The 17961-nt window shown below is 50.2% G+C and overlaps 2 protein-coding genes across 2 annotated transcripts; both read right to left on the bottom strand.

Moving 5' to 3' along the window:
• Nucleotides 1-113: 113 nt before the first annotated feature.
• On the bottom strand, nt 114-6970 carry GPATCH3 (G-patch domain containing 3). The gene is made up of 7 exons (XM_055574018.1): nt 6471-6970; nt 4720-5138; nt 2880-3054; nt 2497-2556; nt 1676-1797; nt 1437-1564; nt 114-845 (listed from the first exon to the last, which is right to left on the bottom strand). Exons 1-7 carry the CDS (start codon nt 6949-6951, stop codon nt 632-634), a joined length of 1599 nt encoding a protein of 532 aa, XP_055429993.1. The 5' UTR covers nt 6952-6970; the 3' UTR covers nt 114-631.
• Nucleotides 6971-15088: 8118 nt separating this feature from the next.
• Nucleotides 15089-17330, bottom strand: NR0B2 (nuclear receptor subfamily 0 group B member 2). Its single transcript, XM_055574845.1, has 2 exons — nt 16664-17330; nt 15089-15686 (listed from the first exon to the last, which is right to left on the bottom strand). The coding sequence occupies exons 1-2, from the start codon at nt 17202-17204 to the stop codon at nt 15445-15447; spliced, it is 783 nt and encodes a 260-aa protein (XP_055430820.1). The 5' UTR covers nt 17205-17330; the 3' UTR covers nt 15089-15444.
• Nucleotides 17331-17961: the final 631 nt, after the last annotated feature.

Below are 17961 nucleotides of genomic sequence, written 5' to 3'. Positions count from 1 at the left end.
GATGAGCCCCAAGTGGTGACGCTGGGGCGTGGGGCCGACTTGGGGGCCCTGCAGGGACCTCTCCGGGGGTTTCCCCACCGTACTCCTGGCCCAAATCCGAAGAGAAAGAGAAATTCGGTAGTTAACCTTTTTATTCTCCCGTTAGGTCGCAGACCCGTCACATCTGCGGCGGGTTGTCCGCTGCCCCGGCCCAGCACTGGAGCCCGCCCCAAGACCGTCTCTTAGGAACATGAGCCCTCTCCTCTTCCGTGTCCTTAACGCCCCTCTTTCTGGGCTTCATGGTAACCTCCTCCCAGTAAGGTTTTGCTGATAACCTCAGCCAGTCCAGCTTTTCAAGGGGCTGGGGGAGGCAACAGAAGCAAGCCCAAAAAATTAGGGACTAGGGTTAGGAGACCAAGGAGGAGGAGTCATTAATTCCTTTCATTAAAGGGAAGTATATAACGGGGGCTTTTTGTAAAAATGTCCCTGAGGTGGACAACCAGAAGGCAAGTTCTGAACAAAGCATCCTGAACAACTGGGCAGACTGCTGCTCCTAGAGTTCTTTCTGCCTTCAGTGGAAGATAAGGCTGGGCACAGGACTGCCACTGTGCAGTTATGAGTGATCCTGATTAAGGGGGAGTCCTTGAACCTTTCACTCAGGCTCTGAGAGGCTGTTCAAGGCACAGCTGGAACTCCTCACAAAAGCCTCTGTGCGAAACTTCATGCTGGTGGGTGGCTGGCGGCGGAGCAGCGACTCTCCTTGGTCCTGGGGTAGGGGCTCATCGTAGATGGTGGAGATGAGCCCCAAACCAGTTCCACGGGGCCTCTTCGGTTGCCCAAATGGCTGGAGCTTCTCTCCATGGTACCTGAAACAAAAAAAAGGGCTCTCAGTGAGAGGGTTGCTCTCCTACCCCAGTAAAAGGGTTGGGAAAGAACAGGGTAATAGCTACTATGTATCTTCAGTTCAGTCACTCAGTTGTTTTCCGACTCTTTGTGACCCCATGGACTGAAGCATGCCAGGCCTCCCTGTCCATCACCAACATATCTGGTTTGTCCCAAAGACAGAGCATTGAAATCTCCTGCCCCCTCATCTTATATGTTGATGGTGCCAGCAACCAGGGGCCTCACATACTGCTTTCATTTTAAATAGTACACAAAATTCAGAACAACTGTTACACTTTGTGACTTACAGTCACTCCCTAAGAGCAATCATCAAGTCCAAATTCCTCAGACTTGAGGGAATGACTCCCCCAGGAGATTAATCATCCTTAATCAAGCTTGAGGACTCAATCTTGAAAAGACTAGTGCCAGATCAACTTCTTCCTTCTAATTCTGCTTTAAAGTTCAGTCCCTGGGGGGTCTCTAGCGCCCAACCCAGAACCAGAGGGAAATGGGGAACCAGGGTACAGCTGAAAGGCTCACTTGGGCTCCCAGCGAAGTCCCTCAGCTGTACTCACCCCAATCCACGCTTGCATCTGGGGTGCTGGCCGTCATTATCCAGGGCGTCGGGAACGCCTGAGCACTGGCTGCCCAGGCCCTGGCCCTCAGCCCAGCCCTGCCGTTCCAGCACCTTCCGCCCAATGCCCTGCAGAGGAAAGAGAGAAGACTCAAGACATGCGGCTCCTGTGGGGGCAGGGGAGGGAATGGGGGTAAAGAAGGAAAAGAAAGGGGTCAGTGGGCTGGGCACAGTGCTCACCTTGGTATGGCGCTCGAAGGTGCCCACCTGGTGTCTGATCACAGAGCCGGCCTCCTGGCCATCACGGAGCCTCCGTTCCAGACGCATTTGGACAGAGTCTCGGGCGTCTTTGTCTCCACCATCTGAGGAAGCAGAGCCCAGTTTGTGGAAGGGTTTCTCTCAGCAGAAGTAGGGAAAATCAGGTTTCTAGGCCCTCCTCACAAGATTTACATATTCATCTTTATAGTGTGTCATTACTGGATTTCTCTCATTAGACTGGGAGCTCGCCAAGAGTAAGAACCATGGTGTTCCATCTTACAGATGAGGAAAAACTGGTGCAAAGTCGGAGCCAAAAAATGAGAGCTGGAATTAGGACCCAGGTCTTCACCTCCCACTCTGTAAATCCCTAGGTCATTTTTTTTTTTGGCCACATTGCACTGCATGTGGGATCTTAGTTCTTCAACCAGGTATCGAACCCAAGCCCTCTGCACTGGAAACTTGGGAATCTTAACCACTTGACCACCTGCGAAGTCTCAACCCTAGGTGATTCTTGACTCCAGAATCTAAATTCTTAACCAGAGCCTGAACTCCTGATCCTCCCACTCTACTAGGGCCTGCCCATCAGAACCAGACCTCCCTGAGGGCTGTGCCCACATGTCCTTCCTCCACACAGAAAGAAAAAAAAAAAACGCTGCCCACAACCAGTACTTAATGCACTCAACTAGTGATCTTTTAAGAGACTGGTGCCCTGTCTCAGACTCTGCTAAGCAGGTCTGGTAAAGTGTCACTGCACGGCCAGGGCACCATTCCATCTCCAAGTACTGCAAGCCTGGGCCCAGTACCTGTGTCGTAGTACACGCTCATGTCCACATCCCAGTCATCAGCTGTCTGTTCATCAAAGTCTGCAGAGAGAAAAGCATCAAGCAGACTAAACCAAGGACTCTCAGTTCTATCAAGAGTTAAATCTAGACATTCTAGAACTTGGAGTGTATATTCAAATCTCTCCTCTGGGAGGGTCACTCAGAATTGGGAGGAGGGCATTTTCTCCCCATTCCCCTGACCCCCAACCCCTAGAAAGGATGGCTGGTCTCTCAAATACAACAATGTAAGCCTCCTTCCTAGCCCTCTGGTCAGGCTCACTGCCAGGGAACCCACCTCATGGAGCAGAGTGCCCTGCGTGAATGCAGCAGGGACCACCCCTGCCCTTGCCCGGTGCTAGCATTACCTCCTTCCTCCTCCTGCCAGAACTGGGCGTCGGTGTAGAACACCAGGCCGGAGCCGCCCTTCTCCCACTTGAGCTCGATCTCCTCCTCAAAGAGCCGTTCAGAGGTCCGCTCCTGCCCCGTCACGTCCTCATGCAGTGCCTCGTGCCGCTCCCACTCCTCACCTTGGTCATCATCCTGGGAGAAGGTGGAGAGAGGAGACCTGCCTGTCCAGCTTCCTGACCTGAGGCCCACAGGTAGGCAGCTCGCTGCACAGGAGGTCCTAGGGATGGGACCCCAGCTCTATTCCTCCCAATTTCTCAGAGAAGCAGCACGTTTTTGGCCCCTGAGGCCTGACCTGACATCTCTCCATGCCCTGAGTGTTTCTCAACATACTTGGCCACTTCCCCTACTAGTCATTTTTTTTTTTTTTTTAAAGCTGCACCACAGAGCCGATAGGGATCTTAGTTCCCTGACCAGGGACTGAACCTGTGTCCTCTGCACTGGAAGCACTTCCCTGGCGTCCAGTCTTAACCACTGGACCTCCAGGAAGTCCCAAGCCTGACTCACTCTTATCGTTGCACTTTTGGTCACGTCGCTCTCCCAGCTTCTCTGCCCTGCTCTTCCACCACCACCTCCTTAATCCTCAAGTGCTTTAGTGCACATGAAGTCCCCCACGCTGAGGCCCACAGCACTCTCACTGGTCTGTGAACTTCTGTGTTAATCAATATATACTGTTTATGCTTTTCTACATTATGTCACAAAGAAAGAAGGGACAAGAACTAATACCTACCGTCTACTGTGTCAGGCCCTTCACATACCTTAGCTCCTTTAATCACCCCAACAACTCTGTGAATAAGTACCATTATTCCCATTCTACAGATAAGGAAACTTCGATTTAGTGAAGCAAAGTGATTTGCCCAAGATGGTACACCAAGAGAGGGGCAGCACCAGCCTGCAAACCCATTCTGTACCATGTACCCTTTTCAGATACTGGTTCTTCCTCTTCAGGGAGACTGAAGGCTCTTTGAGGGAAGGAAATGAGCCTTAGAGGGTCTCTGGAATCCTGTGCTAGCCCCTGTGTTTACAGCTGCTTGACTGGACTTGTGGAATGATAGAATGACTCCTGGCTTAAAATCCTGGGGGCCCCCTGCCCCATTTAAACTCCAGGAGGCCTCAGGAATCAATGCTGCAGAGAAGGTGCTGGAGAAAAGGCATAACAGTACCACACTAAGGATGTGGTCCAGATGTGTTAGTAACTCCGAGTGGGGAGCTTTGAAGACATAGATCAATTGCTTTTTACACAAGGCACGCATTTAAAAAAAGTTTCCTAATAAATAACAAAATCTGATTCAATCGGTGAACAACGAAGTTTGGGGAAAGAGGTAGAAGAAATGTCTTTCACTGATGAGGTTAGACTGGAGGCTAGCGTTCAATCCACAGATTCAAAGTCAGAAAACAGAGGTGAGTTCTCAACATGATGAAAACACACAGAGGTCAGACAAGGAGCGAAGGGGACTGGGTTCACATCCTAGCTCTGCCTCTACTTCCTTAGGTGATCGTATCTCTTAGTCAGTAGATTTCATCAATGAAAGAGACCCTCCTCACATGTCTTCTGAAGCAATGAAAAGAAGATGCCTTTGAGAATCTTTGGATAAAAGCTCTGGTCCCTTTTCCCAAAGAAACATACACCTGCACAAGCAAATGCAGTTTTATATTCAATGTCAAGGAGTTCAAAGTCTTTAGAAGCCTCCTGAGGACCCCAGGTTTAGAGCTCTTGGAATACACAATTGAAGAGTGGCAGCAGCAACGCGTTTGCCTCTCTAAGCTGCCAGCAAGGACAAGATGGCTCTCCATACTCACGTCATCTGAGTGTGACTCTTCTTCCTCTTCCTCTTCTTCCTCTGGCTCTTCACGGGAGTTGGATGGTATGTCTGCAAAGCAGCTTCCCTGGGGTATTTCCTCACCCTCGGCTGTGTACACAAACTCTTCTTGCTCCACAGTCTCTGAGTCCTCATAAGTGAAGGGCACATTGCCATAGCGCCGAGAGGAACCTGTCTTGGGGAACTGGAGCTGAAGCTGGGTGATGATCCGAGGGGGTAGGCGGCAGGCCCGGATCAATTCTAAAAAGACCCGCAGGGGAGTGCCAACGTTCCCATTGGGCATCAGCACCGGTGGATTCAGCTCTGGCAGCTGCCTCAGGTCAGCCAGTGTGAAGGTTTCACTCTTAGCCTGGCGACTCTGCAGTTCCTTCCGGGTCTTGAAGGGAAAGGAGCCCAAACCTTGGAAAGCAGGGAGAAGAATGGCACTTGAAACCTGAAAGTCTCCAGCCACACGTAAGCCAGAAACTGGACAAGGTTTAAATCCTTTCACTAATACTGTTTCTCCCTTTCAAACATTTCCAGAGTCCTTTACTCTGTTTCCTGACCAGAACCACCTAGTAATTTTATGCCATTTCTCATCACCTCGGTAAGTTCACAGGTTTCTTTCAGATCTGGTTCCTGATGACCTTTTGATTCTCAACTGCCACTAACCCTCATCCCTCGCACACCCTCATATCATGTGTTCCAATCACATCAAACAATTTAACATGCCCTGAAAGTTTTTGGACTTCCCATCTCTGTATCTTTGTAAATACCATTTACTTTGAATACCATTCTTTCCCACAAACTCCTGTTTATATTTCAAGATCCAGATGGAAAGCCACATCTCCTAATCCTTCTAGGAAATCGGTTTCTCCTCTGCCATCTCACAGCAATGGGAGATAAAGGGCACAGGCTCCAGAGCAAAATGCCTGATTAATATCGTGACTGTCATCTTGTAACATAACTTCTGCATCATTCAGTTTCCTCACTTACAAAACGGGTGACAATAGCTCCTGCCTTATAGGATTGTTGTCAGGCGTAAATAAGAAAATGAAAGGCTTAGAACAGTGCCTAATAAGGAAGCTTTCCATAAATGTTAACAATTAGAATGGCATCTCTGTAACAATTATCTTTTTATAAATCTGTGTTCCTTTTTGAAGTCGAAGCACAGACTGTGTCCGACTGTTTTCTACATATCAGCTAGAGTCACACTCAGTCTATCAATACAGGCAAGATTTGTTGAATGAATACATTAGAGAGCCCTGCACTGTGGTCCCTGTTTCCATATCAAAGTGATTTCCCAAGAAAATGCGAACAGTCCAAATAAAAAACCTTGTCTCTTCATTTGTATCTTGCCAGAGGAGCCTGGCATGCTGCAATCCATGGGACTGCAAAGAATTGGAGACTGAGCAACAACTGCATCTTGCCAAGAGAGGACTGGGCAGGGGACAACAAAGAAGGGGCAACAAAAACAATACTTGACTTCCTTTTCACCCCTCTATGTCAGTGCAAAATCGAAAGGATCTGGGAATAGACTTAACAAATTGGAAAGATCATCTGAATAGGCCTCTGTTTCCCCTCTCTCCCCAAGTTTTCTACCGTGCAAACTAGGCCTGAAACTTTGTCCACAAATTATCTAAACTCTTGAAGAGCCCTAACGAGGGACCTAACTTATCCTCATCACTCTTCAGGAAAGGTGCCTCTGTTCCAGTGCCTGTAGGCCAAGTCTAGTCTCTTTCCCACGGGTACCTGATGCCTCAGTAGGTAACCGAAGTCTGCGGATGAAACAACGACCAGGTAACCAAGTCCCCTGAGAATCCAGCCACCGGCGGCCCGAGTACATGCGGAGAAACCTCTGGGCTTGAGCGGCCCCCCGTACAGAGACAACACAGCAGCAGGTGCGGGTCTGGGTGGGGTTAGAGTCCTGAGTGGAGAGAGCACTGGCATCGTTGAGTGAAGTCTGGGCAAGACCCTGGCGGATAGGAGTTGGGGTAAAGTCGGGAGCAGCCTGGGGAGGGACCCGCTCAGGCCGATGCCGGTAATGGAAACAGAGGAAGCCACAATCGCGTTGTTCCCGGAACTGGCTAAAGTAGCTCCGAAGCTGTGCTGACCGCAACTCCGAGGGGATACCGCTCACGACTAAATAAACTACCGCCTCCTCTTCTGCCTCGCTGGACACCGCCATCTTAGCTGTCACATGATCGGCTGGAACCAACTCTCGCGAGAACATCGCGAGCTGGCGCTGAGGCGTAGCGATATTGCGTATTCAGTGATGAGTCAGCTGGGATTGTGGCTATGGAACCGAGAGGTGGGAAGGTTCGAATGAAGTCGTTCTGTCCCTTTCCCACAGACAGGCAAGTGGTGATGGAAAAAAGTCACCTGAGAAGTGGTGTTACAGCGTTCTTTTACACTGCTGCTGCTAAGTCGCTTCAGTCGTGTCCGACTCTCTGCTACCCCATAGACGGCAGCCCACCAGGCTCCCCCGTCCCTAGGATTCTCCAGGCAAGAACACTGGAGTGGGTTGCTATTTCCTTCTCCAACGCATGAAAGTGAAAAGTGAAAGTGAAGTCGCTCAGTCATGTCCGACCCTCAGCGACTCCATGGACTGCAGCCTACCAGGCTCCTCTGCCCATGGGATTTTCTAGGCAAGAGCACTGGAGTGGGGTGCCATTGCCGTCTCCTCTTTTACACTAGTGAGGATGAAATCAGAAGTCGGAGGGAGGGACAGTGTTTACGATTTCCCAAACCTAATTGTAATTATCAGTTTAGAGCGTTTTCAGTCGTTAAGCCATTCATTCTTCCAAAACGTATTGGTGAACTCCCACAAATCATTTAGAAGAAGAGAATCCGGGGCTTCCCTGGTGGCTCCGTTCCCTGATATTTTCATAATAACGGGGAGCTGCAATATTAGAGGGCTTTCTGTTCTTATTTTCATTATTCATCTTTGTACGTCTTTCACATAGTAGATGCTTAGGGAAAGCTGGTTGGTTGTTGGAGGCCTTGCTGCCATTGGAAAGGATCAAGAAATGATCCCTCCCAGGGATCCTGCAACGCGGGAGACCTGGGTTCAATCCCTGGGTCGGGAAGATCACCTGGAGGAGGGCATGGCAATCCACTCCAGTACTCTTGCCTAGAGAATCCATCCCATCTCCAGAGAAGCCTGGCGGGCTGCAGTCCATAGGGTCGTACAGAGTCAGACACAACTGAAGCAACTAAAGGCAATCCAATTGAAAAGTGGGCGGAAGACCTTTCACAGGAGAGAAACACATCTAATTAATAATGAAAGATACTCAATCTCGTTTCATCAAAGAAATATAATGAGACCCACTTCATAGCCAGCAGATTGGCAAACATCTTTAAATCCTCAAATCCTCTTAAATCCTGAAGATGTAGAGCAACTGGAGCTCCCTTACGTTGTTAGAAAAGGTACCACTGCTTTGGAAAACAGTTTGGCATTACCCTGTAAAAATGGAACTCCACATATCTTTTGACCCAGAAATTCCACTTCTAGTAATATGTTTGTTTGTTTGTTTTTAATTATTTGTTTGGTTGCCCTGGGTCATCATTGCCGTGTGCAGTCTTTCTCTAGCTGTGGTGTGCGGGCTTCTCATCACAGTGGCTTCTCTTGTGGAGCGCAGGCTCTGGGTGCACGGGCTTCAGTAGTTGAGTTGCCTGGGCTGAAGCATGTGGAATCTTCCCAGGCCAGGAATTAAACCTGTGTCCCCTGCTTTGGCAGGCAGATTCATATCCGCTGTACCACCAGGGAAGTCCTCTAGTTATACATTTTAAAGAAATTCTTGCATGTGTTTATCAGGACATGTACTGACAGTGTTGAACCTTGCTCAAGCCCTGTGATCCTGGAAAACAGTGAAAGTTAAGAAACCCCCTCCACCCTTTTGTGTTCTGGAACCAACTTACTGCAAAGAGACAACCTTCCTTTTATGACTTAGATAAAACTCATGAGTGCCTTCTTGTTTACCTGTGGCGAGGCTGGATACAGACTCCAAATTTCAATTCTTTGCCTCATAAATGCTTAGATGAACTGCTTTTCCCCACAGATCAATAAAAACAAAATGCTTGTTAACTAACGTTTAGTTTAGCTTCTCTCCTTCCTCCAGGTCCATGAACTTTGCCCTGTGTTCCTCTCCCCCAGCTTGAGCTGCGTGCAACTCCTCCTTAACAGCTCCCTTGCCCCCGAAGAATAGTCTGGGTTCAGAGTAAAGCATTTTCTGACCTACTATCCCATATGTCATTCCCGGTCATCCCACTTCATCACACTAAGTTCTTTCTAGCCTTATTTACTCCTCCCTATGAAAGAAAAACTCTTTGCCTGACCCTTGAGGCACGTGTGGATCTTATGGTTAGAGCTTCTCTTTGCAATAGCTTCCCTGTGTCTATTACAGTAGTTCTTTTCCTTCCTTGCAATAACTGTTACAAATAAAATCTCTCCTTCCTTAGTCCAGGTTTCTTTTTATTTGACAGTATATATGAATTCATAGCTGCAGTATTTGTAAGAGCAAAAACTGGCATTTAGTACTAATAATTTCAGGTGTATGATATTGAATGAAAATAAGTCAGAAAGCACAGAATATTCCACTTATATAAAGTTCAAAAAGTACAAATCAAAAACATTTTTTAAGGACACACATGTAAGTATACTTTAAGATCATGAAGAAAAGGGAGTTTCCTGGTGGCCTGGTAGGTTAGGATTCTGGGCTTTCACTGCCAGGGCCCGAGTTCCATCTGAGATGCTGCAGGCCACATGGTATGGCCAAAAATGCAATCCTTAGCTAGCTGTGTGGCTTTGGGCAAGTTATTTAACTTCTCTGAACCTACATTTCCTCATCTACTGGATAGGAAAGTTACTGCCTCCCCTTGGAGGATTGTGATAAGAATGTAATGTCATCATGCATATACGAGTACTCAGTAAATGCCTAGCATACAGTGGCGGTGGTGGTTTAGTCACTAAATCGTGTCCTACTCTGGCAGCAGCATGGACTGTAGCCCACCAGGCTCCTCTATCCATGGGAGTTCCCAGACAAGAATATTAGATACAGTAAGCCCTCCTTAAAAGTTCCCTGTTGTTTTCATGATAATGGGGAGCTGCTGATATGAGAGGGCTTTCTGTTCTTATTTTCAGTATTCATCTTTGTACGCCTTTCACATAGTAGATGCTTAGGGAAAGCTGGTTGGTTGTTGGAGGACTTGCTGCCTTTGGAAGGGATCAAGAAATGATCGCTCCCAGGGATCCTGCAATGTGGGATACCTGGGTTTGATCCTTGGGTTGGGAAGATCCCCTGAAGGAGGGTATGGCAACCCACTCCAGTATTGCTGGGATTCCCTGGCAGCTCAGCTGGTAAAGAATCAGCCTGCAATGCAGGATACCCCAGTTTGATTCCTGGGTTGGGAAAATCCACTGGAGAAGGGATAGGCTACCCACCCCAGTATTCTTAGGCTTCCCTGGTGGCTCAGCTGGTAAAGAATCCACCTGCAAGGCAGGAGACCTGGAGAAGGGAATGGGCTACCCAGTCCAGTATTCTGACCTGGAGAATTCCTTGGACTGCATAGTCCATGGGGTTGCAAAGAGTCAGACACGACTGAACAACTTTCACTTTCTTAGAAAACTAGCATGATCTACTCAAGTTGAGCACTCATTCTGTGACTCCATAATTCTGATTCTTATTATATAGCACCAGTTCTGCAAACATCTGTGTATCAAAACACGTGTGCAAGAATAATGCTAGCAATATTATTTGATGGCCAAAATGTTCTTCAGTAGTATAATGGATAAATAAATTGTAGTGTAATGGAATACTTTACAACAATGAAAATGAATAGATTACTGCTACATAGAGCATAGAATGGCTTTCAGATACAATATCAAGTAAAAGAAGACAAACACAAAGGAGTACATGCTGTACAATTCCATTTATATAAAATTTGGGTTTCCCTGGTGGCCCAGTGGTTAGGAATCCACCTTTCAGTGCAGGGAACACCGGTTTGATCCCTGGTCCGGTAAGATCCCATGTGCCTTGGGGCCACTAAGCCCATGTACCACAACCACTGAGCCTGAGTGCCACAGCTACTGAAGCCTGCACACCCTAGAGGCTGTGCTCTGCAACAAGGGAAGCCACTGCAATGAGAAGCCCGGGGGGCATCACAGCTAGAGGGTAGCCCCCACACTCCACAACTAGAGAAAGCCCACACACAGCAACGAAGACCCAGCACAACCAGAAATAAGTAATCAATTAAAAAGAAAGGAGCACAGGACCTAAATCATAACCATCTGAGTTCAAATCCTGACCCTACTACTATTAACTGTGTAACCTTGAGTAAGTTATCTAACTTCTCGGTGCTTCGGTTTCTCCATCTATGTAATGGAGATAATGATAGTACTTCCAGCATTGAGTTGTAAGAATTAAATAACATAATCGATGTAACATGTGTACAGCATCGCTCTCCATAACTGTTTAATAGCTCCCCAGAATGACTTGCCAGGAGTGGGGGGTTCCCTTTGTTAACTCTGATTTCCTGACACCTTAACCTTATTGCCTCCACCAGTTTCACTGGGACAGCTTTTCTCTGCTGCCTTGTTCTGTGACATGCTCGCTTTTCACCTCTCCAGGATCCTCTGGTGCTCTTGGGTCTCCTGGGATCCGGTTGCCCTACACCACTGGCAGTGAGTGCAACACTCAGGCTCTGATACCTCTGTGCCTTTGCAGCTGTGTTCCATCTGTCTAGAATGCCCAACCCCTTGGCTTGCCTGGCAACTCCCTATTCAATCTCTTTAGGTCATAGTGGTCACCACCTGGCTGAAGAATTTTTCCCAAATCCAGACAGGTTGGCGCAGTGAATCCACCTTCCAGAGCAGAAGATGCAAGAGACTTGGGTTCGATCCTTGGGTCAGGAAGATCCCCTGGAGTAGGAAATGACAACCTGATCCAGTATTCTTGCCTGGAATATTCCATGGACAGAGAATCCTGGCAGTCCATGGAGTTGTAAAGAGTTGGACATGACTGAGTGGCTGAGCACTTACCTGCACATTTCTAAGCCCCTGCTGCCTGTTGGATGTCCCTCTATCACAGTTCAGATCACTCTGTGTTGCAATTACTCGTGTGTCTTTCTCTGCTGTAGATAGGATATTCCGTGAAGGCAGGGACTGTATCTTATTTATTCTGTGCTCCTCAGCATCTAGCACTGGGTCTGGTACAAGTGGACATAGAGAAAGATGTTGAAAATGGCAGGAATGGATGAATGGATAGTGGGCACTGGCTTTTTGCTGGCATCATAGGTTCTAGGCTATGTGACTGTTTCAAGGCCAGGGAGTGCCGGCACAGGGCACAGGACATGTCAGCAACCCGACTGCTTAATAAGCAGTCAATGATTTGGCTAATGAAAGTAGAAATAATGATGATAATCAAATCACCTGAGGCTGACCCAGAGCCATACCATTCTCCTGCTTCCTAGTTGAGTCATCCCTGGCTGGGCCTGAGGACAGGAATCAGACTGAGAGACAGTAAACGGTGGCTGAGCTGGCTCTAGACTGTCTGATCTTGGCCATGACTCACTCCAACATGTGCTGGTGGTTGGAGCCTGGCCTCCACAGTCACACAGTTCAAATCCCAGCACAGAGGGTGAGCACTGCAGACCCTGAGTGAGTTGTAGACCCTGTCTAAGCCTGTTTCTTTCTCTACTCTCTCTGAGTGATGCGGCACTATTCCTGCTCTTAAGATACTGATAATGAAGGCACAGTGCCCCACCTTCGGAAACCCTGCAGTCTCATGGAGAAAGCATTACTGCCTTTATCAAACTGTAATATAATTTACTTCTTTAGTTTTGCTCAGTTTGTCTTTATGTTCATGTAGGAGGCTTGATTAGGGTACAGGGAGTGACTCAAGAGACACAGACAAGAAATAGACAGAAGTGTGGCTCCCCAATCATGTGGAGGGGTAGGAAAGAAATTTGCAAAGGAATGAGGTAGGCTAGTAAAGGAAAGCTATTTGGATGATGGAAACATTAGGTAAATTGAGGGAAATGGCTGGGGTGGATAGAAGAGAAGAGCGCTGTCTAATGGCTGCTCAGCATTGGAGGTGGGGGGGCGGTGGCTGGTGGGAGGCAGGAAGAACTCAGCCTGAGAGTTCAGAGAGGTGCCACAGTAAACTACTGGGGGCGCTTAGTGAAGGGACGTAAACGATAGAATGGCCCCGGACCTCTGGACTGCTGGAACTGGCTCCCATGGGGAGACGAGCCTCTCCTCTCTATTCATTAGCTGTGGCATGCAGGAGCCTTAGCTGGGGCACGTGAACTCTTGGTTTCCCAACCTGGGAGCGAATCCATGCCCCCTGCAGTAAAGCACAGAATCTTAACCACTGGGAAACCAGGGAAGTCCCCCAAGGTATATGCTCTTGAAAGGGTTGCCTCATCCATCTTCCAGGTGAGATGAGCCCAAGGGGTGGCAGGGGGGCAGGGCTGGGAGGGGTGCCTGGGGCTGAGGTCTGGGTCTGGGGTTCTGGTGGAGGGGAGGAGGGTGGAGAGATGTAGGGCTTGCTCCTGGTCTCTAGAGGATATCTCTATTTAAGGATTATGATTAGTCCTGGCTGGGGGTGGTTGTTGAGCAGGACATGGCCTTTCTGACAGTGGATGTTGGGGTCACCATGGGAAAAGGGAGTGACTGAGGCCCTAATGCTGGTCAGAGCAGTTTGGCCTGGACTTGTAGCCTCTGGGTAGACCCTGGAGGTGTGCAGGCACAGGTCTCCCTATGCTGGGGGCCACCGATCTTTTTACTGTGGCACACAGAAGATGGTGAGCATGCCCTGGTATGCCCCATTCATTTGCAGAGTTGGCGTAGGTGTGCACATCTGGCTTGGGAGCGTCTCTCCTTTCCCTGAACGTGTTTGCCGTGTGTCACTGGGTAAGTGTATCTGGGCCGTGCATTTATGTGATGTGCGTGTGCTGATGCAAGGTCTGTTTTGCGGGTCAATGTAGGCAATGTCTGAGTTGTTCAACTTAGTGTGTGTGTAGGTCCAAGTTTCACATCTGTCTTCACTGTGGGGTCTGAGCTGTGAGTTTCGGCCTCATTCCGGTGTCTGAGTGGTGAGTGGGTGATTGGGTAAGGGACAGGGGCACCCTCGCTGCTAGCACGGGGTGCCCATAATGGGTCTATGGCCTATTCAGTTGTGGTCTCTTTCCCTGGGGCCTTAGGGAGAGGTCTGAGTGATGACTCCTAGACTGTTGTCCCTGAGTGAATGACCTCTTGTGGAGTAATCATTAACTTGGCCCCCCGTGAGAAGAATCCAGACTGTGGTGGTGAGGGGGGTGGGGCCTGGTCAGGTCAGGCCTCATTGCTGGAGAAAGAGAGAGGCCAGAAAGGGGGGTCCTATAGGCGTGTGTGTTGTTATCATCCCCTCCTGCCCATCCTGCAGGTCATTGACCCTGAACTGGGTGATGTTCAAAATATTTAATGAACAGTGAGGCACAGACATTGACCAATCAGAATAGACACAAGCCATGCACTGAATGGAGCAGCCCTGGAAGCCATGGCTGTGCCAAGCATTGCCTCTCTAGGTGCTGGACAGGAGGATGGGTACCAGGAGAAGGGCGAGCACTGAGGGGCAGTGGGAGAGAATGCAGGGGGCCTCCAGGCAGTGGCTGTGAGCCAGCTGCCATGGGGATGCGTTTCAGACTTTAACAGCTGGTGTGGTAGCTAAACCTCAGTCTGCCGTGGCTTCCAAGCAGCCCCCAGGTCAGCCCTAACTGCCTTGCCCCCTCCCATCAGGAGAACAGGGGACCACTCCCCTCTGTCTGCTGCAAGAATAGGGGAAGTTCAGTTCAGTTCAGTCACTCAGTTGTGTCCAACTCTTTGTGACCCCATGGACTGCAGCACGCCAGGCCTCCCTGACAATCATCAACTCCCAGAGTTTATTCAAACTCATGTCCATTGAGTTAGTGATGCCATAGGGGAAGTGAATGATCCCAAATGGCAGAGATTCCTGTAAACTGTTTCAATTTGGAAATGGGCTGCTTCATTTTCCTTATTGGTGATTCTGAGTGAGGTGAGACGGAGGCCGGGGCAGGAGCAGAGGGAGGGATCAGCAGGGGATTTGAGGAACAGGGAGGGATACTCCTACCCCTTGATATAAAGGCAAGGATGTGTGGGGTCCTGAACTGATACTAACTCCTGGATCAGATCCATGTAAAATAAATCTCACCGGCAGAAATGAAATCACCGTCCCACCCTGAAAAGTCAAAACTCCAGTTTCCTGAGTTCTGGCTTCTGTGTCACTGGAGTTCCTTCCTCTTGGGCCCCTCTGATGGGCTGGGCCACTCTGGAGATGAACCAGTCCCTTCCACATGTACAAACTACACTGTCAGGTTCCAGGGGTGTCACACCTTTTATTACAAAAACCAATAACTTAAGTCAGTTCTGTGCAAAGTCAGTAGAACTCCTGGCCCAACGAGCAGCGGAAACATATACCCTGCCCCAGGAGGGGACAGGAGGCTTGGCCCAGAGGTTCTGGAACCAACAAGGGCTGGCCAGACAGCTGGAGCACTGTGTCCAAACTGAGGAGGGTCAAGGTGGGGTGTGGCTGAGTGAGGGCCCACCTGGCTGGGCTGGGGCCAGCTGCTCTGGGGAAGCCTCTGGGAGCACTGGGTCACCCAGGGGACAGCCAGGCCGAATCAGTGCTGCCAGCCTCCACCCAGGCCCTGCTTGGGCTGGAGCAGATCAGCTCAGCAGGAGCATGTCTTCAAGGAGGTCCGCGATGTCAACGTCTCCAATGACAGGGCGAAGGAAGAGATCTCCAAGCAGGCTGGGTGGAATGGACTTGAGGGTGGAAGCCATGAGGAGGACACGCGCCAGGCGGCTTTGGCCTGCTGGGCACCAGGGCTCCAGGACCTCCCACAGCGCCTGGTGCGCCTCCTGCTGCAGGTGCCCAATGTGGGAGGAGGCGTAGAGACCTGGCACGTCTGCGGGCACAGAAGGCAAAGATGGCTGGTGAATGGCCTACTCCAATACCACAGGGCAAGACTGGCCCAAGACCCGAAGCCACCAGCTTGGCGCCTTTGAGGCCCCATCACTACCTCCTTCATTTATTTATTTTTCACTCCATTTATCCATCCTTCACGGAGAGGCAGGATAGAACCATGGGTAAGACCCTGGCTGGCCTGGCTTTGAATCCCACACTGTCGCTTATTAGCTGTGTGCCCTTGGGGAAATTTACTCAATCTCTGTGCCTCGGGTTCCTCATTGGTAAAATTGGGACAAATAATAGTACCTATCTCCTAGGCTTGTTATGAGGTTTAAATAAGCTAGTGTATATAAAACCTTTAGAACTCGACCTAACAAACAGTAAATGTAATGCAAGTGTTTGCTATTATTATAATGAATTACTCTGATCATGCATTCCTTGGGGGCATTTTGATGAGGAATTCTCATCTAGGCGCCTTTCAGATCACAAAGCAGGCTTCCTCTATTTGTTGTCCTGGCTGAAATTTACAAAGACTCCTCCCCTCTCCCCCGCCCGCCCCCACCGGACCTCCATTTTCATTCCTCTTCTCTACGTGGTCTTTCTGAAACTGCAGTTTCATCTTCAGAACTTCTCCATGCAGTCTGCTTATGAAGGCGTGCCCAAGGCATAGCTAGGTCTGCCCACCCTCCCCTCTCCTTCTTCTGCCCTAAGGGTCAGGGAAATTTCTTAGCAGAGCAGTAAGGACTAGACTCTGACATCAATAGACCTGAGTCCCCATTCTTTCTCTTCCCCTACCTGGCTGTGTGACTTCGCAAGTCACTGAGCCTCTCTGAGCTTGTTTTGCAAAATGGCTATTTGGAGATAATCAGGACCCAAAGGGATTTCAGTTGTTAAGTCCTTAGAATGTGTCTTTCCCTGCCTGAGCCCTGCCCCCCTCCAGCCTTGGCCCCCATCCAGGAGTGTCTGGGATCTCACCAGGGTTGAAGAGGATGGTCCCTTTCAGGTAGGCATATTCCTTGGGGCCCAGCTCCAGACTCCAGAAGGACTCCAGGCAGCACTGTAGCCACTGCACCTCAGCTAGCGAGGGCTGGGGCCGATCGGGCCGCTGGCTGCTGCCTGCCCCGTTGCTGGGCTTCTCCAGCAGGATCTTCTTGAGTATGCTAGGCATCGGGACCTCGGCCACCTGGAAGGTCACAGTGTCTTGGGCCAACCCCAGCAGGAAGAGGGGCCCCCAGCAGCCCCGCAGCAGCTGCCGCCGATCATGGTGGGGCAGCTGGCAGAAAGACGGCAGGTTCCTGAGGAAGGCCAGCGTCTTGGCCAGAACATCCAAGGCCTCCCGGCAGGTGCGATGGGGCGTACACAGCTGGACAGGCCGGTGCTGCCTGCACAGGCAGCGGCCGCGGGCTGGGGCCACGGAGGCCCGGTCCCTGACTCTGGGGCTCAGAAGTGTATACAGAATGGTCGGGTGGCCTGCAGCACCCTGGCACGGGCAGGGCCCTGGCTGGCTGGAGCTCATGGTCGAGGATCTGCTTCCCCTTCCTGCTGGCTCTCCCACCCTCGGCTTGGTGCCGTGGGTGCTATTTATATCCCCAAATGGGGGAGGGAGGGGGGAACCGCCCAACAACCTTGACTCCAAAAGTCATGTTCATTGAAAAAAAAAAAAAAAAGAAACTCACGCTGACCCTGGCAGGACCCAGGGGGAAGTGGTGGGGGAGGGAGCCTTGGGAGCTCCACGTGGCCCCGATATCACTTCAGTCAATGAAGCAGCGGGTGCAGGGCACAGGGCCGCCTGCCTGCTGGCCCCGCTGCCCTTTATCAGATGATTCAAGTGGATAAACAGGGTCATTAACCCAGGCTGTACCAGGGCACCAAGGCCTCAGGTGCACAATCAGCAGGTGGCCATGGCAGGTGTCCCTATTGGTGCCTGCAGGACTTGCGCTCAGCAGGGGAGCCAGCCCCAGAGCCGGACGAGCCTTGAACGCAAGGCCCAACCTGGAAGCGCCTTATCACTTGCTTGTTTGCCTAACCTTGAGGCCCTGCTCCTGTTGTCAGTAAGGAACAGGCTGCAGGGAAGGGAGCCAGGATCCTGGGGGCGCTGGGAAGACTTTGCCTGGCTGTGCAGTCTAGAAGGAGGCCCCCTTCCTCTGACCCCAAGTTCTGGGTGGTGGGGAGGCCTGCAAAAATAAGGTCCTTAAGAACGCTTTCTCCCCAGCCTGGATTCCTGGACCTCTTGAAGGGCCCTTGTCTGCTGAGAAGCCCTGGCAGAATGATGA

This window comes from Bubalus kerabau, chromosome 3 (genome assembly GCF_029407905.1).
Source record: "Bubalus kerabau isolate K-KA32 ecotype Philippines breed swamp buffalo chromosome 3, PCC_UOA_SB_1v2, whole genome shotgun sequence".
In the NCBI taxonomy this organism is placed as follows: Eukaryota; Metazoa; Chordata; class Mammalia; order Artiodactyla; family Bovidae; genus Bubalus; species Bubalus kerabau.
Note: the sequence above shows the minus strand (reverse complement) of the source record. Positions and strands in the feature narration are given on the sequence as shown.